Source organism: Lissotriton vulgaris, chromosome 8 (genome assembly GCF_964263255.1).
Source record: "Lissotriton vulgaris chromosome 8, aLisVul1.2, whole genome shotgun sequence".
Taxonomy (NCBI): domain Eukaryota; kingdom Metazoa; phylum Chordata; class Amphibia; order Caudata; family Salamandridae; genus Lissotriton; species Lissotriton vulgaris.
In genome coordinates, this window is record NC_141696.1 from 1317651217 (window position 1) to 1317673555 (window position 22339).

Genomic DNA, 22339 nt, shown 5'->3' on the forward strand with positions numbered 1-22339 from the left:
CGGGATGTCTCCCCCAGCTGCTCCCCTCCTGGGCCTCTTGCCTTTTCCTTCCGGGGCTGCTCCCGCCAAAGGACGTTTCGGCCCCCCTTCCTCGTCTTTATCCATTCGCCTCTTTAGGTCGGTCACCTCTTTCATGAGAACACGCAGCATCTGGTCGGTAGTCATTCGCTTTCCCGCCTTCCTCGGCATTCTCCAACAGAGTATCTGAAAAACAAACAAGAACGATTACAACGCTCAAAATTGGCTCTTCGTTCCGTCTCGAGCTCACGTGCAGCGAGGAGGTGCAGCTTCAGAGCACAGGAACAAGAGGATGCCTTCTGGTCTTGTTTCTCCTTTTATCCGTCTTCAGGGCGGGCGTAAACCCGCCCCTGCCTGCCCCAAGGGCGTGGCCAGCCGCGTTAGTGTCTAGGCCAACCCACTCGAGGGCGGGAAAAGGCGCGCCCCGGCTACGCCGCTTCGGGCATACCAGCCGAGACTCGCCTCCCGCCCAAGATGGCTTCCCGGGGGGATCGTGGTACTCTGCCATACGTTCGGGGGGACCGATTGGTCGCCCCTTTCCATGCGTTTGGTAATTGTGGCCGACAGATGTTAGTCTGCCAGCCAAAGAGCACAGTTGCGATAGGTGATGGAATCAAAAGATCCCTCATTCAATGGTCTACCTTTATTTTTTGTACATGGCAGTGAGAGTCAACAACTGGTTCAGAAATCCGAAGAGATTCTGTGAATTAATGATCTGGATAGCTGCATTTTTTAACTCTTTGAAGGCTGCCTGACAAACACTAATTTATCAACAACCAATCAACAACCAATTAATGGATATAAAGGTCTTGTTTCATTCCAAGTATGATCTAATGCTGTTTACTGTTTTTTTTCCTCTAGTGGAGAGCACAGGACTTGATTTAGAGTTTGGGAGACTGAGTACTCTGTTGCAATATGACAGAGTATATCCTATCCATCAAACCCTCAATCTGCCTGCCTCACTTACAGTGGGGGGACAATAGGTATTCCATCGACGGAGGCCCCATTGGCTTCATCAAGAGAATAATTGCTCCGATGACCTGATGGATTATGAGCTGTCAGAGGAAGGACTACACACCATCCACCCTATTTAAGGTGGTCCGTTCACAGCCTTTTTTTTAGTTGGTTGACGGAGCACCTCAAGCATTTACTCTGCACTCCTTTACGAACAGTCAGAACCCCATGTGCAACGCTACCACCCATTACTTTAGCACGCAAGTCGTTACAACGAATTGCTTTAAGGGGGCACTGAACTTTGGAATAGTATACATTGCCATTCCAACTCCAGTCTACACAACAATGGTGAAGGTGTTGTACTTTAAAAATCCAACACCAGTCCAACAACATGCCCCCTACAGCAAGTCATTTTAACAACATGCGTGTTAAAGTAACGTGTTGCAAAGTTTTTGCGGGGTACCAACCTCGCTGTAAAGGTTGGCCGTAGTAAAGACTGCGGGGTAAATGATGTTTTCCTTTTTTTCCCTGACTGTCACCATCATAAAAAACTTAGCAGTAAGGGGTGTTGTGGTTGCTGGTACCAACTGTCCAACTTTTGATACATTTTCCTACTTTGACAGAAACCCCCATGGCCATGGGTCCTGCAAATGTAGAGAGATGTACGCAGGTACAGCAGACGGCTCTAAATTTGGCGGATGAAGATCCCCTGACATGGAGGAGTTATTGTTCTCCCCCAACAAGCACGTTATTTTGGGATAGCCAGGGGTCGCACTTGAGACCCCTGGTGCTATCTTTGCGACCTCTAGCTTAGAGATTGCAAAACAAACTTAAAACAGTATGTATTTGTCGCTTTTGAGAAGTCCGTCCTATGTTTTTTATTGTTTCTACCCATTGGGCCTACTGTGGCCCTTCAGCAACCTCCTATATATTGCAGATGTACAGGGGAATGGCAATGGGTGGGGCTGTTTTTGATACAAGGGCCTGTCACTAAGGATGTGGCAGAGCAACGAAAAGAGAAATTAAATGCAACCTGCCTAAGCGCTCCTTCAAGCATAACAATGCCTTCAAATGGCTTCTAGTAACTTTGAAGGGAGTTTTGATTGACAGCCAAAGAAGACTTATATGTTGTGCCGACATTTGAGTGCAGCGAGGCGCTGAGGCCTCCTCTCCAAGAAGGTGAACTTACTACTGTTTAGGAGCCAGCACTGTCCCGAGGTAAAAAATAAATTACTACATTGTAAAGAAGTGAAAAACGAAAGGGAAGATTTGAAGAATCCTCCAGACAGGCAGGAGATGATACCTTTCAAATAACAGGCATATCTCCTGCCAGAGCTTTTAACATTTCTCCCTCAGTTTTAATGTTTATCTCAAATAATTGCAAATAGTTTTATTTTTATTTTCCACGTTTGTGTTTTTCCAAGTATAGGTTTTTTAGCAGCAGCCATGTCCAAGTCAGTCACTGCTGCTCTGAATTTGAGTAACCTGAAACTCAGTTAATACAATTGAATCTACTGTCGAAATTAAAGTTATAGCCTGGGTGCGTCACATTAAAAACTCAGGCAGGTTTGACAAATGGAAGGGATTATTTTTACTTAATAAATATACAAAGTGCACTAGCTTCTGTAGAGTTATTTTCAAATGTTAGCCAGTTTTGACCAATGTTACTGTTTCATTGTGCCACAGATTAACATCTGTAAACTGGGTCACTCATTTTCACAAGTTCTTGTCCAAAACCCCTTTATGAAATTGTGATGAAATGTTATTCAGCTTTGCCAATGATATTGGTCCAACATGCTTTTAAGTACACCATCTGTCACACAATCAAGGAAGAATGCACTCATCAAAACAAATGTTTCTCGTGCTTGAAAATATGACTGTATTGCACAATGTTTCCTGTATTTTGTGTAGATAACTAGACCACTAGACTGTTCTTTCATACTAATAGCATTACTCAGGACCATGCCCCACAAAACCTCTAGTCCTGGCTATGGCCCTGATGTAAGTAATTACTTTTTATTTGAATGTCTGACTGTGAGTGTGTGTGTGTGTTTAATACGTGTCTGACAGTGTTTGCAGGTAATAAATGTTTGGTTGTATGTGTAGGTAATATGTTAGTGTAGTATTTGCCCCTGAGGGTGGAACAATGTAAAATAACAGTCCTGAAGAGGGATTTGTTGATCAAGAAAGAACAGGACTAAAAGACTGGTTATATTATAAGCCAACAAGGCTTTAAATTTGTGCACTTTAAATCTGGCTCCCCTTAGTGGACCAGTTATTCGAGCCTATAAGTTTTTCATATATGGCTTTACAAGGGTGTGGGTGTTGGATACAGACCAGGATTTATTTTTGCCATACTACTACAAATCCTGTTTCCCCTGTTAGAAATATGAAAAGTACAATTGACAGAATGAAAAGAAAAACATAAATAACTTGGAATGAATGAACTATTTACAGGTGGGTTCAGGACACTTGAAGGCTGATAGAGAAAGAGTGTGTCGTATGTGTGTGTGTAGAATGGCTCTTTACCTTTTCTATTGGTTAGTGGGTCAGTAAGAAAGTAATGTCTCATATCGACAGTGTAGGTAGTATGCGTGTGTTAAGAATGTGTGCATATGAGATCTGTATTTTTATGTGCCTCTTTTTGTATTAAAAAGATATGTTTAGTTGTTCTGAGTGTGTAACAAAGATGTTTGTTTGGAATGTTTACCCTGCTGTGTGTTTAGACCAGTTTGCCTAGTTGTCTGTTGAAGGTATGTACATCTTTGTGTTTTAGCATTGTGTGTAGGGCGATGCTTGTGTTAGGAATCTTCTTTGGTGTGTTACAAGTGTTGTGTGAAGAATGTGTGCCTCATTGTGTGTGTAAAGAATAGTAGCTGTAACCATGTTAAGATCATGTGTGTGGGCTATGTGTAGAGTTATGAGAGTGTTGTATAGTATTTTAGGACCCTACTGTAATTTTCCCGATACATGACCTTATATAGGTATAAATCACCATATCCTTATATAGGCATAGAAATCATAACCATATTTAGACATAGCTCATGCAGTCCAAATACAGCAGATCTACTTCCACTAGTTCCGAAAATCCACAATGATTTCTTGGAAAACTCGGCTTCAGCAATTAGGGACTTCCCCTTGCTTGAATATTGATTTGTCCAAGAACTCATGGAGTTTTCAAAGAACTGAGACTCTTTGATGATGTTATTATGTCCACCCTTACTTCAAACTTGGCACCTTCAAGGTATAAATATGCCCACACTTGCCATAGCAAACACACAGTGGTTTAGAGCAGTTCGACGCTCTACTTGCCCGACGCAGCTCCCTACAGCAAGTGCCGAAGGAAGCAGACCCTCCAGCAGACGCACTGAGAGAGACGCTGTTTTTTCTCCTGCCGAGAAATCCAGCTCCATTGTTTCCAAGCTACCCTTGCGGGTTGTTGGGAAATTGAGTCCTGAGATTGACCTCCTTCATTCCAAACCAGGGTACGGAGCTGATTAGACCCTAAGAGAAATCTTGGATAGATTCTTTGCAAAGAACACTACATTTATGCTACACCTCACTTACTTCTTCCCTCGTACTAAGCTTAGGTTAGGTACATTGGGGTAGGCGTATTTTAGAAGCACCAGTCGAGTACTTTTTTGCCTCTGTTATTTATGTATGTATTTATCTATGGTCTAGGAACCATACAATGCTCTTACAGTATTATTTTATTCTACTCATTTTACTGTATGCACTATATTTTGCAACCAGTTTTACGATTATAGCAGTTCATTTCTTACGCTTGAGAGAGAAGACTGTTCAATAAATACTTTTATTGAAAATGCCTGTCTCTCTATTTCTCTGCACCTCTGGTGAAACGAAGCATGCACGAATGACTGAGTAAAATATCTATCTATTGTTTCCACGACTCTGAAGATCAGTTTTATCTTGGGGAAACAAAGTTGTCATGTTTATGCGGTTGTCAGAAACTAAATCCTTTCTTGTGAACTCGAGAACGTTTCTAGTGACCTCTGAGTTAGCTGGTACTCACAATTAATTGTAATATATTCGATAGAGACCTAGTAGACATGAGTCCTATGTCACATCTATAGGATATATTATTCCAATGCGCAGAGCCTATTGGGAATATAGGAACTACACTACAAGAGGTAGCAGAGTGTTCGAGGTTAGTGGAGTCCAGATAAAAAGATGTAACAGTAGTGGGCTGTGCATATAAGTTCAAGAGTAATCAGTTCATGCAAATGGTAGAAAAATAATTGGAAATAGGTTTGTGGCAACATATGAAAGGGCACTACGCTACATGCACATCAGTGAGATGGGGTTAGTTGCACATTAATAAATGTGGTGCCCATGGTTGACATAGACTAGGTCATTATCAAATATGGCAGCTTTTTAACTTAAGTGGAGGTAGCTCCAGTAATGCCATCATGGTCAAATATCATGTGACATTACCTCGTGTGGTGACACCAGGGTCAAAGGACATATAATGTCACTTCCTGTTGTGTCATCTGGGGTTGAAGTCATATGATGTAACTTCTACTACCCCTTGCATTCTGGTGAATAGGTGTCCATGCTCAAACCCTTTAGTTTTCTTTTAAGAGTTAAAATGTTTTACCCACCTGCCCATAGCTCCACACAAAAACTAGTGCAAAACTTGACTTACCAAAAAGTAAGAAAAACAAAACAAAAATTAACTTTAAATATAAACTTGGGCATAACAATACCCAAAGGGTTGCTATAGCTGACTCTATGTGTGTCTAATCACGTAGCCAATATTCACTGGCAAAACAGAAAACAGACCCTACATGGGACCCATGACAATGTGTTTTAACATAGAGCCGGGTCTGGTGGCTCAGTTCACTGAGTTTGACTTCATGGTCACAGGTTCAAATCCCAGTGGGTCCACTCTGCCCTTCATCCATCTGAGGTTGATAAAATAAGTACCATTGAGTTGGGTAACAATGAACATCTGTTATTCAGTGCCGAGATACCTACGGGTGAACATGCACTACATGTTGCAGTACTTTTAGTGCACAAAATGCAGTGGTGTAATACTTGTTTCTCAAAGACCAATGAAATATAGAAAACATTTTATGATTCCATGTGAAATATGGATATTATCATCATGACAGTCCCAAATTACTCTGCAAAGCTTTAACATTGTCTATTGTTTAATTAAAATTATGTTCATGAACAGCAAACAAAACCTGAACATCTACAGTTAGCAGATAACTCGTTCAACAACATCTTTCTTTTATAATCAGATTGTGTTTTTTAACAAAACAAAGGGTTCTTTTTTGCAATTTCACATGTATTGTCTCCTTTTTATTACAAACAGGAAGTTTAGTATTTCACTTACTCTTTTCAATAAACATTTTCCTGTTTGAAAAACCCTAACTCCCCTAAATCAGACATTTAATAAAATAGATGGGAAAAAGTTCCCCCAGTCATACATTATAAGTATATTGCAATTCACAGTGAAGTTCTGTGACCATATAAAGGAGGGTGGTGATTATATGGTCATCAAACTCTGAGGTGACTTGCAATGTCCTTTTAACTTACCACACTATTTTAGTCCTTTTAATACATGGTGATACTATCATCATTTCCACAAACAGCTTAAATTCTTGGTATCCTGTTCATGTGAAAGAGATAGCATGACTGCTGACAAAGAATAAAAACGGAATATGTAGTGCGCAAGTAAACACTCCAAAAAACAGTAAAAAGATACTACAATCAGTTTAACGTCAAATAAATGCTGTAGCTCAGAACGTATAGAAACAAGAAAAGATACATCTTTCCTGTAGTGTGCAAAAATTAAACATGTTGCCACTAATATGTCTTTTCTGTTGATCACTATTTAAAAAACAAAAACAACAAAAAAACATAGGAGAAAAACGAAAAGCCAGTTCTCGTTTTGAATGTCTAAACTGAAGCTGTATTTATGCTCTGAGACCTGCCTTTCACCTTGCCTACTGGCTATGACAGGAGGCATTGCTATGTACCAACTCAACTGTAATACCCTTTCACAGTTCAGCAGGTATGTCATTTCATCGATACAGGTGACTAAAGATGTCACAAGTCCACAGTAATAAGGATATTAGAAATGGCTTTTCATACAGTCTCTCACGTGTTATATAAATAAAACAGTAATGGTCCTACATGCCGTTTCGTCATCCTGGTGCTATTTACAAAACACTTGGAGGTGGATTTACAAGAAAGTGACGCATCTGTAGAGATGCCTCCCTTTTCCTGCCCCACTCTGAGAAACCCTTGTGCCACCATGGATAACCGTATTTACAATACAACAAAGTGTCTAGGTGTGCATTCAAATAGAAAGTACTTGTAGAGCAACCACCACACCTATTGAAGTGGATTGTTGTTGTGGAAATACTGTTCATGAATTCTTCATATTATGACATTAACATTCAACTTTTAAATCATGTCAACGTTGAGAAAAACAATAACTTCAAAACAATACATTAAGCATCAGTGACAATGACATAATTGACATAAGGACAAGCTGCAAATGCAAAACCAAAAGTACGCAGGACAGTAACATGCAATAGTAATGAGGTGACCAGCCCTTTAGTTAGGCAGAGATGTTTGGCGGTATAGACAATTTTCATTTTCAAAGCCTATAACCTGCCAACAGCAGCTAGCGTATTGGCTGACACCAATATTCTTCCTTACACTGAGCACATCTTGATTGCAATTTGATTGTGTACCACGAGACATACAGTACACATCACCAGAGGCAAGTTTTAACACTCTTTTGGAGTAACATCCATAGCACAGGCACAGCTTCTAGCGCTTAGCCTAATGTAGTAGTGCGTAAGTGCGATTTTTCAATCCTTTGATTTTAGTGGTTATACGGGCGCAACCCGCACCAAAAGCCACGCGCCGTGTCAATAAAGTGTATCTCCATTACAGATGTGGATCACACAACACTGACATGGCCAAAATTAGCTCTCGCTCTCTTTTCTTTCAGAAATTAGCACAAAAAAAGAGAGCGCACGTGCCACTTGGGGTTCCTTAATGTCGCACTCACCTCACGATTACCCATGGTAAGAATTAATTTGACAGCCTCAGAAAGATCAGTATGGTTAGTTCACAATGAGGGACATAAACTTAATTAATCTTTTTTGTAATTTCATGTACATTGCAGCCTTTGACCTAGTCCTAGTCCTGAGAATGAAACCTCAAAAAAATCAGAAGTTCTGAAACGTGTTGACCCGATTCAGCTAGCCCACATCCTTTCTCCAACTACAGAATTATACAGTGTGCACTCAAGGCATTGTGCCTGATGCTATTGTCCCATATGACTAGCTGCTGTTAGCCTTTGAAAGTGAAAATTGTCTATACCGCCACACTTCCCTATCTAACTGAAGGACTGGTCACCTCATTACTGTTATATGTCGTGTAATTTGTTGTATGTTACTGTTTTGCATTTGCAGCCTGTCCTTATGTCAAATATGTCACTTTCACTGATGCTTAATGTATTGTTTTGAATTTTTTGTTTTCTTGATGTTGACATGATTTAAAAGTTGAATGTTAATGTCATAATATGAAGAATTCACGATAAAGCAATACAAACTTTAAACCACTTCAATAGGTGTGGTGGTTGCTATACAAGTACTTTCTATTTGAATGCACACCTAGACACGTTGCTGTTTTATAACTTAAAAAGAGGCCTAGTCTAAGTGGAGTTTAGGGCCCAGCCCCCCATTCTTGAAAAAGTATTTACAATACTGCGCACCATGGCGCTAGGATTGACAGATGCGTCAGAAATTCGGGGGCATCAGTTGATGCAAAAGTCACGATTTGCTGGAGTTGTGTCGCAAGCACAACGCAACTTTAGCAATGCATTTTGAGGAATATTCCCACTACACTGCGTCACTCCTTATGCCTGCTTTTAGCAGGCATAAGGTTTTGATGCAGTGGCATCCTAGAAGCAACACAGTGAAATCTTGTACGTCACTTTTCTGAGGCTTTTCTGAGTGGGAACGCCTACCTTGCACAAATTATTCCTGATGCAGGTATAATGTGATGCAGGGTTTTACAACGTGACGCATATCCCTAGATGGAGCTTCATTTACGAGGTTTTGGTGCAGGGAAGTGCCACAAGGAATCTTTGCGTGGACTTGTAAATAAGCTGCGGCACATTGTGCATCTAGGAGCATCTAAAAAGTGACGCTCAGCAGACCAAAAGTGCCGCTAGGGGCCTTGGTGTTTGTTCTTGCGGCCTTGACGAGGGAGCTTTTCCATAACTAAATTCAAAATAAAAATAATAATGTGCCTGGTGCTTTCTACTTTTTTTCAACAAACAGTGGTCCCAAGCATAGTAGAATTTCAAAACAAATTAAATAAAATATAGACAGAGTCAATCTATATTTAGAGAGACATGTCCAGCCGGACAGCGGTCTTTCAGAGATTTTACTCAAAATTCATGTATTTAAATCACACAGAGTACCTTCCAACGGTCAGCCAGTGTGGAACACAAGCCTGTGCCCAGCACTTACAGACCGGGTACATAGGGTTGATGTAAACAGCAAAGAAGGGCTTTATAAGGCAAAGCAAGTTACTCTACCAACAATCCAATTGTACAGAGCATCACAACTAAGCACTTTACAACATATAGTAATCACAGTTTAGTTTCAGTGCTTGAAAAGTGTTAAATTAACTGGTGCTTTCTACTGCACACTGGGACACATTGGTTGCCCTTCGCCATTTCAAAAGCACATTAAGTACAAAACTCTAGCCCACTAAACGGAAATCAGTAATTTAGAAAAAAGAAAAACATGAACATGATTTTTCCCGACATGATTTGGACCAGATGTGAATAACACATGAATGTGTGCGTGTTGGGGGGGTTGGACGTGAAATGTGGTTCGGGTTTACCTCTCAAATTAGACGGAATAATTGGAACAAAATGCTAACAATTTAAAACAATGGGTGGAGGAAACTTTTTTAAATTTTCATATAAATCCATCAATGGCAAACATTGGATCCACTTACGAAAAATCAGAACCCACAACCTTCCTGATAGCTACAAAAATTTACAGCCGATCCAATAGTCCACTGAGCCATCTACTGCGCTTTTGTTTTCAAGTTAGGTAAAAGTACAGTGTTCATTCAATAATCTTCCCTTGCACAGGAAGCGTGAAAAGCAGACTAACAATGCCTGGAGATGGCCATTGTCACAGAGAGCTGCAAGCGAAGAGGCACACATTACACACAATATAGCTTAAGTGATGATTAGCCAATTTCTATAGAAGTTCAGAGGTCCTCAGTTCAGAAGTGTAACTGGGTCCTGACAACTGAAACACCTGCTTGGAAGGTGTTAGGATCCTGCTTCACTTGAAGAGTGTTTCTTGAATAGAGGCTTTCATTTATTACAAGATGGAGTACAAGGTGACCTATCAAATAATTCTCCTTGAAGTGACCCTTTCTGCTGCAACCAATGCCAAGCCAGGATTGCAATCTCTGGCGAAACGCATGTGGTATGGTATTTGTTCCTTGTCAAAGAGCGGATGGTGTATCATTATCACATTGTACTGGAACCACTGGGCTGTAAAGAGTAATCAGAGAAGGGACATCCATTTAGTGGCTGGTCAAGTACATGGGGTGGTAGGTGAATTGGGGATCTACCGCTGGTTTAGAACATGTCAAAATGTTGGGAGAGCGGAAAAATACGAGAACCGACCGCCTGGTAATTTAGCAATGGTCATCTTTACCTGATGATATCGAAATACGCCGGAAATTACTTTTAGTAAATGCCATTATTGCCAGCAAATTTAACTGAAGGTTCTACCTACGTGGCTCGTAAATATATAAGAAAATAATCTGAGAGCAGGCAGGTTTGTAATCTTCTACAGAACGGTAACAAAAAAAACATTCCAATTAATACATAACGTATATTTAATTAAACTCGCAACTACACTTACTCAAAGTGGTTTAAATTAATTGAACTTGTATGAAAATCTACATCACCAATGTATGGAAAATAAACGCATGAAAAAAGGGTGAATACGTATTTGGAAAGGAAGTTCACACCTAAATAATGCTAAAAATGGGTTGTTTTCTCCTTTTACTTGCTACATCGCTGCGCTTGCTTAACTGCAACGTGGGAATCGGGGACAGCAGGACTTATCCGGTTAGTGTTGAGAAGATTATAACATTCTTTGGAAGTGCATTTTTTAAAGTTTCTGAAATGTGCTGATGTAACGCTCAAGGCACAGGACAAACAAAGAGAGTTTTGTACCAACGAGCTATGAAAGTGAAGGAATCTCCACCCAAATTATTTGTTTGCGCCAGCCAATGGAATAGCTTATTTTAGGACACCAAAGGTAGGTTTCTAATTGTGTGGTATGGATCACCAGATATGCAAACTTGTTTGCGGATAGGACCAAAAAATGTAGTAGGTACACATCACAGACAGTTAACTATAGAAGCAGCTCCAATGATGTGATTTACATGTTTCGGGCATGGATGAGACAACCAACACAATTCTGCCCTTCTAATTTGCCTTGGCGATGTTGATTTCAAGGTCTAGAGTCATCCGATTAGGCAGCATAGTTATCACAGGTTTCAAGGTCACATTGTTGTCCAGAAGGATGCCTCTTGATGGTGGCTTGAGGCACTCAATCCCTGAGGAACTAAGGAGCATATTACCAAGCAATAGCGATAATTATCGCTATTGCTTGGTTAGAGACAAAAATTTACCGCTGAGCTGCAGCGATTTTTACCGCAAATATACCTTGGTATTACCAAGGTTTATCGCAAATGCGATAAAAATCGCCGCAATGCATGAATATCGCTGAAAAGTCAGCGATATTCATGCATTACCGAGCTAATGCTCTTAGCCATGTTATCCACCTCCCATTGGATAACATGGCTAAGAACTGCTCAGGGCAGGTGTTAGCGTTTGGAGATATTTGTGCTTAGCCCGAATATCTCCAAAAGTTGGTAATAGGAGATAGCGATGTTAGCGACTGTTTTCAGTCGCTAACATCTTGGCACGCCCACTTTGCATGTCATTAGTGATAAATATCACTGACATGCAAAGAGGGGCCCAAGATGGTCGCTATCTCCTACCAGCTGTCGCTAACTGGTGTTAGCGACAGCTAGGTAATAGGGAGATCATTTTATCTCCGCTTTCTTGGCTTTTAAAGCCAAAAAAGCGGAGATAAACCCCCTTGATAATATGCCCCTAAATCCCTCTTCCACTGTTGTAGATGATTCTAGGACTCTAGTAAATATTCCCGATTTTCATGCCCTTATGTTGTTATATCAAATCATACCCTTATATAGGCATAAGAATCGTACCCATATTAAGACATAGCCAATGCAGTCCAAATACGGCAAGGGTACTCCCATAGACTCCTAGAAAGCACAACATGTTCTTAAAACAAACCAAGCCTCCCCTCCAGCAGCCCGGGAAATCCCCCTGCTTCTGTATTGATTTGTCCTAGAACTCCTGGAGTCCTGAAAGAACTGCGAGTTCTTAGTGATGTCTTATGTCCAACCTTACGTCAAACTCGGCACCTTCCAGGTATAAATATACCAGCATGTGCCTTAAGCAACACACGGTGGTTTGGAGCAGATCGACTATCTACTTGCCCGACGCCCTGCTGATGCGAGTGCCGAAGGAAGCCGACCCTCCCATTGATGCACTGAGAGAAACGCTGTCTTTTATCCTGCTGAGAAATCCGGCTCCAGTGTTTTCCGGTCACCCTTGCGGGTTGCTGGGAAAGCGAGTCCTGAGAGAGAGATACAAGACCTCCTTCATTCTATAACCAAGATACGGAGCTGATTAGACCCACAGAGAATTCTTGATTCAGATTCTTGGCAAAAACTGTAACTCATCTACTCCTTCCCTGTACTAAGCTTAGGTTAGGCACACTGGGGTAGGCTTAGCTTAGAAACACCAGTTGAGTACATTTAGTCATTATTTTATCGTTGTATGTATTTTATCCATTTTAAGTATCTTATGGCTTAGAAACCATATAAATGCTTTTACAGTATTATTTCATAATACTCATTTTACTGTACGCACTTTACTTTACGACAAGTATTGCAATTGTAGCAATTCACTTCTCTTGCATGAGAAAGTAGACTGCTCAATAAATAACCCTTTTATTAAAAACGCCCGTCTCTCTATTTCTCTGAACTTCTGGTGAAACGAAGCATGCACGAATGACGGAGTGAAATAGCTATCTATTTGTTTCCGCGACTCTGGAGATATACTCCTTATTCTGGGGAAGCAAAGTTGTCATGTTTATGCGGTTTTCAGAAACGAATCCCTTCTTGTCTATTCAGGAAAGTTAACTTCCTGGTTACTAGAGAAAGTTTCTAGTGACCTCTGAGCTAGCTGGCATTCATAATTAAGTCTAACATATTCAATAGAGACCTAGTCGACCTCAGTCCTACGTCTACACTATCGTTTATGTTATTCCAATGCGCAGAGCCCTTTGGGAATATAGGAACTACACTACACCACCTATCCCTTCACTGCCAAAGATTTTGAAATCTTATTAGATTCGAATTTGCCCTTCTCTTCACACATCCAACAGGTATCTGCTGTCTGTTTTGCAAATCTTAAATTATAAAAAAAGATGCTACATCTGGTTCCGGAGAGTACTTGGAAAACGATTGTTCATTCATTGGCAACATCTAGACTGGATTATACAAACAGTCTCTATTTGGGTCTTCCTGCTTATTTAACTCACAGACTCAAAGTGGTTAAAAATGCAGCAGCAAGTCTGATTTTAAGAATTCCAAATCGTCAGTCTGCTTCTCCTCACTTGAGGTGCCTACATTGGTTGCTGATTGCCAAGCGTGTTAAATTTAAAGTACTCACCTTGGCTTTTAGAGCAGTATCAGGACTTGGTCCTCTTTATTTACGAAAAAGGCTGCACTTTTATCAACAGTCTAGACCTTTAAGATCAAACAGCCTCCATTTTTATACAGACGCTAATAACTCTTCTTTTTGATGATAGTGATAGTGATAGGAATTTCTATAGCGCACTATCACTCCGAGGAGCATCTTGGCGCTTTTTGGCTTGTGTATTCCAGGTGGTGGGAGATGTAATCCCCACAGAGGCGTTAAATCCTAAACCAGGGTTTTCAGGTAGTGTCTACTAAGTTGTAAATCCAAGTTTTAAGGGATTTCCTAAATTTACTCTCACAGGAGATTTCACGAATATGGTGAGGGAGTTTATTCCAGGCTTTAGCTCCTCTGACCGCTAGGGATTCTCCTCCTTTCGTGACGAGCCTGAACTTTGGGATGACCATCAGATTGGCCGTTGCTGATCTCAGTTGTCGGTGAGGGTGATAACGATTGAAGTTTTTAGACAAATATGTTGGGCCTCGTTTATGGAATGCTCTAAAGGTAATTATCAAGACTTTAAACAGGATCCGCTTTTGTATGGGGAGCCAATGAAGTGTATCGAGCGCTGCAGAGGCTGAGGTCTTTCTTGGCATTTTAAGCACTAATCTTGCCGCAGCATGTTGAACTATTTGCAGCTTATGTAGGGCTGCTTTGTTTACCCAAGCATACAAACTGTTACAATAATACCACCTGGATATAACTAATGCCACCGCGACCGTTTTTCTGACTGATAGGGGAAGAAAGTCAAAAGAAATTCTGAGACCCTTTATTACATTGAAGCATGAGCCTGCCACTTCACTTGCCTGTTGTTTAAAGGATAATGCCTCATCGAATTTAATTCCTAAATTTCGAGCACTCTTAATAGTGCTAGGCGGGGCCTCGGCCTCTGACGGCCAACAAGTCTGGGGGAAAAACATATTATTTCTACCAAAAGGTAAAATTTCAGTCTTTGCGGTGTTGCATCTCAGGTGATTAATATTCATCCACTCAAAAGTGGCTTTCAGGCAGTCCCTCAGAGAGCATTCAGCAATTGCCGCGTCCTCGTCTAGGATTAGGACTAGTTGAGTGTCATCGGCATATGCTATTGAACTTATGGCAAAAGAAGAAATGAGCTCCATCAATGGGACCATATAGAGATTAAATAAAATGGGGCTCAGACTAGAGCCCTGAGGTACCCCAGACTGGACTTCCCTTTTTCCGAACAGTACTGCCCTAGCATGGTAATCTGCTTTCTTTGTCTCAAAAAGTTGGTAAACCATTTCAACACGGTGCCCACTATGCCTACACTTCTTAGGCGATGTATCAAGATATCGTGGGACACCGTGTCGAAGGCTGCAGATAGGTCTAACAGGATCAGGACTGCTCCTTTGCCCTGATCCAAAGCAGCTCTGATTGTTTCCATAGAAAAGAGGAGGGCAGATTCTGTCGAATGATGGGATCTGAAGCCAGCTTGATTTGGATGGAGAAGATTATTGTCCTCCAGGTATGCTGTGAGCTGTTTGTTAATACAGGTCTCTGCAAGTTTGCATACCGCTGGAAGAAGCGATATGGGCCGAAGATTAGACAATACTGTCGGGTCTTGAATGGCTTTTTTCTGGAGAGGTCTCACAGCTGCAACCTTCCAGCATGTTGGAATATCTCCTGTTTGTAATGAGGAATTTAGTATGGAGTTGATCATTGGGTTGACCTCCTCTTTTATAGCCTTAAGTAACAGCGGAGGACAAGGTTCAAAAGGGGAACCTGAATTCAGTCTGGAGATGGCTTGAGAGGATTCAACTGGGCTAATCACGGCAAAACTTTCCCATGTTATAGTGCCCCGTGTTTCCTTTGAAGCTGTCAAACAAGCTGCGTCAAGTTCTTCCTGATTGAGCTGTGGGAAATCTTTTGTAAAGTTAGTGATTTTCTGTTCAAAATATTCTGCGATTTTATCACAGAGAGACTGGGATGGCGGGATTTCCTGAGATAATATTTTGGGTTTCCTGAAACCGTTGACAATTTGGAATATTTCTTTTTGCTTATTATTAGTGGACTCAATCAGATTTGTATAGTAACTTGTTTTAGCAAGTTTGATTGAGATATGGTAATTCCTCCTAGCCTTTTTATAGTTTTCTTGATCGTCACTTTTGTAATGGCATCGCCATTTACGCTCTAACACTCTCACTTCTCCCAATATTTCTTTTAGTGAACTAGTATACCAGGGAGCAGATTTTTTTTTTTGTATAATTTTAGATTTCGTTCCTCGTGTTTTCATTCTCTCCCCGATGGTTCTCATCCAGCCCTTGTAGTGTTCATTATCAATGATCACATTCCCTGACCGAGTCGGTTTTTCTGCCTCCACCCAGCTCTTCAGGTCCGGATGTTCTATGATTTTACCCCAACAAGGGATTGAGTTTGTATTGCCTGAAATTAGATTATTTTCCTTTCGAGTGTTAAGGTTAAAACCAATAAACTTGTGATCTGACCATGTTTGGGTTAGTGGAGATTCTACTTTGATTGTATTTATATTAGAGCAAATGCAGTCCAAAGTGTGCCCAGCTGTGTGGGTTGGCTCTACTGTATGAATTGTCAAACCTAAGATACCTAGGTTTTCTTTAAAGCACAGTACATTTGGGTCATTCGCATTATCCAAATGCAGGTTTATGTCTCCTAGCAAAGTGAATTTTGCAAATCGTAGGATTAGATTGGCAAGTGCCTCCCCTATACTTTCCAGAAACTGGGTTGCTTGTCCGGGGGGTCGGTATATTAATATCCCAGAGAACATAAAAGAGTCATGGGCTTGAAGATTAAAACCAAGAAATTCTGCTCCTTTTATGTCTGGTATTTCCATATTGGAACATTTCAGGGAATCACGATGGATGATTGCCAGTCCTCCTCCCCGCTGGCGGGGTCTGTCTTACCTCTGTATTAAGTAGCCCGGGGGTAGGGCTAGGACAATATCCGGGTTTGACCAGTCTTTAAACCAAGTCTCTGTGACTAATAAACAGTCTAGTTCTTTTTCTGCAATTAGGTCATATATGTGCTGAGCGTTCTTGCACATAGAGCGGGCATTTCTGAGGCCTCCCATGAGGGTCCTCTCGGGGTTTTTAATCCGTTGTTTTATAAAGGGTACTACGTTTTGTTTGCATTGTTGACAGCTTATAGGGCCTACCCACTTATCTACCGCAAGAGCTTGAGGACAGTGCATGGAGTGGGTATCCAGGGATAAAATAAATTTTTTAGTAGGAGAAACATAAGTGGTTACCAGATCAGAATTTCTGGCCCTAAGCCCGGCCTCAGCGCGGACGGGCGCAGACGGGCAGGACTTTGGCTTGACTTCGGCGCCGCTGTCCGCGTCCGCTGTGCGGAGGAGTGGCCATCTCCTTTAATAGTCTACAGCGCTAGAGTGCTGTGACTTCCTTGTTCTCTCAATATGGCCGCCACAAACCACTCTTCGATCAGGGGTCAGTGTAGAATGTTTCCCAGGTGTGGGGATTGCTGAATTCTAATTAAAACACGGCGCAGAGGCTTAGATCATCCTGTTTCCCTCACCAGCAGGCTAGTTTCTCTTGCTATTTTGAGCCATGCACTTCTTCTGAAGCAGCAATGCTCTGTAGAAGTACAATCTGATTGATTGATGCATAAGTGATATTAGTTGTTAATGATCCTCAAGTTGCATTAAAGAGATGGAGATGTTGATGGGGTGGAGGACCAACGAGGAGGAAGAGAATAACCGAATAGAGAGACGTCCACTTTGGAAGGATCCAGGCGTAGTCATTTGACTGCAGCAGCATGTGATGCAGGGTTGATTCCCTAGTTCATCACAAATATGGATACGTTTCTGAGCATCAAATTCATATGCAATAGCTAACATGAGCAGCATAGCTCAGTAAAAAAATAAAACACTGACTCCCACCTCTGCGGTAGCCCCCTGCATTCTTTTCCGCCATTCCTCTATGCCCAGGTATACCTAAGATTTTGTGCACACTTTCGTATGGAGGGTGCACACTGGAAATCTGGAACTAAATATATGTCATTACATTAGTTTTTCACTTGTAAGCAGGCCTGAAGTTAAACAAGCAAACACAAGAGCTCCATAGAAAAGACTAGGTACCTACATTCAGAAGGCCCATACTTTGAGTACGACAAATTACCCACATGGGGCGAAAGAGGACAAGGAGCAGGCACCAACAAGTGAAAGATAGCACTGAAATAAAAGAACACTGTAAACAGAAGGAAATTAAACACTACAACTTGAACCTTTCCATAATCCACACAACCACACTGGATTTGTGTCTCTCGGCCTCGTCATTTTTAGCTCCTGCATTAAATGCTGCAGCCGGTATCATAACTCACTAACAGACGCAAAGCTGCCAGCAACCCCAGAGACCGGCCTGCAGTCAATGGCGCCTATTGTTTGGATGCTCGAGGATGGATCAGTAGTGCCATGTTGTTCTAATTATCTTTGGGTTTCTCATTCCCTTAGGAGCAAGTAATCATGATTATTACATACAGCTCTCTTGCCTGATGTGCCAAAATCAATAACCGCTGAGCGAATTAAAAAGATTACAAATTCAGCCCTGTGGCGCTGAGGATATTATTACAATGGCATCAAGTCTGCAGTATTTTGGCATTACATATAATACAAATAAAAAAGATAACTAAGGCGATGGGCACAGTAAAGAGTACCAAAATTAAGTAAGACTAGTTCAGTTGCCTAGCAACAAGCATCTTTCTACAGACGGCCAATCATAAGAAACATTCACAAGATGACTTAGCATAAAATGGGGAGCGGCCTGGCAGAGTCTACACTTCTGCACCACAGAGGCTATGATTGCTTGGGAGGTCGAGCATTCACAGCAGCATACAAAACAGCCTTGACAGAGAATGGACATGCCATCTGCGATATGCACACTACAATAATAGAATAAGTTAGGGCAAAACAATAATACCCCTAATTGTAGAGGTCTCCTTCTGTGGGTCCACCAATGGTGTTCAACAACAACTATGCAGTTTCTATTTGAATACAAACATAAGTAAAAGGTGTACTACAGCACAGACCAGGGTGTACTTGTAATATACACGCTACTCTGCTGAACTCTTATTGACACTCAGAGGGGGAGCAGGTTCCAGGCTCATGTTTGTTTGAATATCTAGAGTAAGTGGAAGTGGAAAATGCTGAAAAGATACTGATAGGTCTTCGAACATTCCAGAAAATCCGAGGAAACACACACCGCATAAAAAATGATTCTAAAATACAAAGTTAGTGAAAGAGCAACTCAATGTTATCCTATGGGACAGGAAGGCCTCAATAGTGAAAAACGAATGTATGAGTTTTTTACTACCAGGACATGGAAAACGTAAAAGTAACTTGAAAAGTACATACTCAACCTCTTGATTGAAATTCACCCTTACCTATGGGCTACCTTGATCCTACCTTAGAGATGACTTAAATGCAATGAAAGGAGAGATTTAGGCTTGGCAAGGGGGTTATATTTCCAAGTCAAATTGGCAAGCCAATTAAACCATGTTAAGGGGAGTGAGCACTGTCCCTTAAGCACTGGTTAGTTAGCTCTAAGGCCCAACAAATGAATTTCAGCACCAAGGGAGGTGATTAGGCAAAAAAATTGGGGGAAGAACTTCTAGGGCTGACAGGTCAAGAACGAGCTTCTCTGTCAGACAAGATTTCCTCTTATTTGACCTTAGATTATATTAATTTAATTGAAGATTACAAACACAATGCTTTAAAAGGATCATTATTTAGGATAATACACCAGGCAGCCCATGATTACTGTGCAAAATAGCAATTAATATTTCGAATTGATCAAATAGTGTAGTATCAGATGTAGTATTCACTTTAGGGGCTGAGCAATGTTTAGAATTGCATCTTTACTGTGTATTTTGAAGCGACATTATATAGCATGAATATGCTATACATTTAAAATATACACATGCGCACCTTAGGCAACCTATAAGCATGCCTGTACTTTTCAGACATAAAACATTAACATTTTGCCTCTAGAAAGGACACTTTTTATTTCAGATAAATCACAATTTTTATATTTTTAAAAAATCAAGAAACTGGGCTTGTATAATTATGCACCCACTGAAAGGGTGGCAGTCAACACATCAGAGACTATGGCCTCTACTCTTGTGGCTTTAGACCTACAACCGAAATTAGAAATTTCAGGGTGCCTGGTGGGGATTTTTAAGCCTTTAAAGATTCCAGTGCTGCAGCAGTTGCCCTGAAAGCTAAAGAGTTTGTCCATTCAGCTTCATGAATTTTGCCCCCACTCTCCCTACATTTTTTGTTTTTCAAGAATAAACCCCCGGAAAGCAAACTTGCTCCTGAAAAAAAAGAAACAATTATGCTGACATAAAGGGCTATTCTTCTTGTATGTGGGGGCTGTTTAGCAAAATCCATGCCCGGTGTACCCATGCTTTGGTTTGCGGTACTGGTCAGGGAAGCCTTGTGATGGCCCCTCCACCTTAAATGGGACATGGCAGCTGTCAAAATGGCCTATGACGTACAGGCCAGCAAGTCAATGGCTTCTGCTGGCAGAGCCAATGAGGCTTAGCTGAGAGAAACCTGGCTGTACCTCCACATCTAAATTGGCAGAGGACCTGCGAGTTTGAGGGTGGCAGGGTCAAGTGCACAGCCAATTTATGATGGCCCTCATGCTCTACCAAATGCTAAATGAGGGCCTTAGGTTTTATTTTAAAAATAAATGCAAAGTGTGGAAAATAATTTGTATTATTTTACCTATTCATACCAATGCTGAATTATTTTTAATCTGGTTTGCATTCACAAATAGTCCTACTCATTTTGAAATCAAAGTTATTTTTCATAACACTGACATGCTACATTTTATGCGTATCCATAATTTATTATATATCAGAAAAACACATTGCTGCAAAGCATTTTCAGAAGAACTTAAATCAAATTCACCATTAAGAACATTTTATTGTATGCTTCATAACTTACTTTGAAAAATTCCTTTGTTGATCCTGAGTCAAGTGTTCCATATGCAATGTCTGATTGTTTGGCAAGGTCTTCTGCACTTTCTATAGGGGAGACCATCCTCTCAACAGTAAGGAAAGCAGCGAGGTTAGCAGTATATGATGAAATAATGATTAGTGTGAAGAACCACCACACACCCCCAACAATGCGACCTGAGAGGGATCTAAACATGAACAAGGAAATATATTTTATTATTGTACAAATAGAGATTTTGTAACTTGTTGGCTATTATTGGTACATTAGCCTCAGAATCGTAACCACAATCAAACATAGATTAAATAAATTAAGCAGCAACTGTCTTCAGATGTCAAGAAATATACACCAATGCATGTTTTCATTAATATTGAAAATAGATCCGCGAGCACCTAATAATGACACAGAAGAGCAGGGGCACAGCTTGGTCTGTAAGACTGGGGGAAGAAGGAGGGTGACAGCTTCAGATTTTCCAACATTCACGCTGGCATATAGTGTTAAAATATATTATAGGACTAGCATGGTGCATTAGAGAGTCCAACGACACAGTGAAAACTGAGATAAATTCGGATTTGTAGGTGTACTGAGTGAGAAAAAGCTAAATATTTTGTAAAGTAACCAACATTTTTGAGTACATCCAAGACAGAAAGGGAAAGAGATTGTGTGCATTTTTGTTTTAAAATACATTTATTAGGGGGATGTAATGGCCCAAAAGCGCCCCCACCCCCGGGTGGCGTAGCCCCCGGGGTTAATCTGGTTAATGTTTCGCCACTGCTACCCAAAGCTACACCCCTGCAGATGGGATTAGATTGGCTAACTATACTGACACAAATTGGATAACTTACTATTTTAGAAGTTGATAAAATATTGGTCAATTTTGCTTGACAGTATCAGAATTGTTAGTTGTAGTTTTCTGCATAGGTATATGTTCACTGAATGGAACAAAATGATAAGGTTGGGCAAGGGCGAGCCTCCAGGACTCTGCCTATCCTTTTCCTAATGAGTATTAATTAAATGAATACCGCCTGAAATTCAACATGCTCATTGGAAACCTCAATAAAAAATTGAGTTCTACCTTTTACAGCAAACTTGCATTAATCCCTGTAGAACAGTGCATGATGGAAATTAGTCTCAGACACCATCAGTAACTATTACTCTATCCCATAATAACACTTTGTAAAACTAATAAACACCACAGCATATAGCTTAATCCAAAATGAACGTGTGCATGCCACTTGCTTAAAGCATGTTTGGCATGTGGGCATTGGAAGAGACTTCTTTTGAGCAGCTGTGGGGCACCAAAGGATTATTAGAACTTGCCTCTGTAAACAAAGCGCCTTTGCCAAAAGTGCATTGTACAAACTCAAGTTTAAATGCACTGGAATGATTACTTGCTACATCAAGGTCTATAATACAAAAGTACATTGTCAATAAGTACTTTTTAAAAATTATTGTTGAACACACTAATTATCGTCAGTGTGTAAAAGTATATATATATATAT

General features: G+C 40.8%; 1 protein-coding gene across 6 annotated transcripts in view; it reads right to left on the minus strand.

Annotated features, from left to right (window-relative positions):
- The window catches only part of GRIA4 (glutamate ionotropic receptor AMPA type subunit 4), a 969207-nt gene that overhangs the window by 54447 nt on the left and 892421 nt on the right, over positions 1-22339 (minus strand). For all 6 annotated transcript variants that reach the window (XR_015299356.1, XM_086935255.1, XM_086935257.1 and 3 more), the window contains exon 12: positions 20829-21027. Coding sequence is in view for 5 of the 6 variants with exons in the window: in XM_086935255.1 (XP_086791381.1) it covers positions 20829-21027 (199 nt within the window). In the remaining variant the exon portion in view is untranslated. The remainder of the gene's footprint in view (positions 1-20828; positions 21028-22339) is intronic.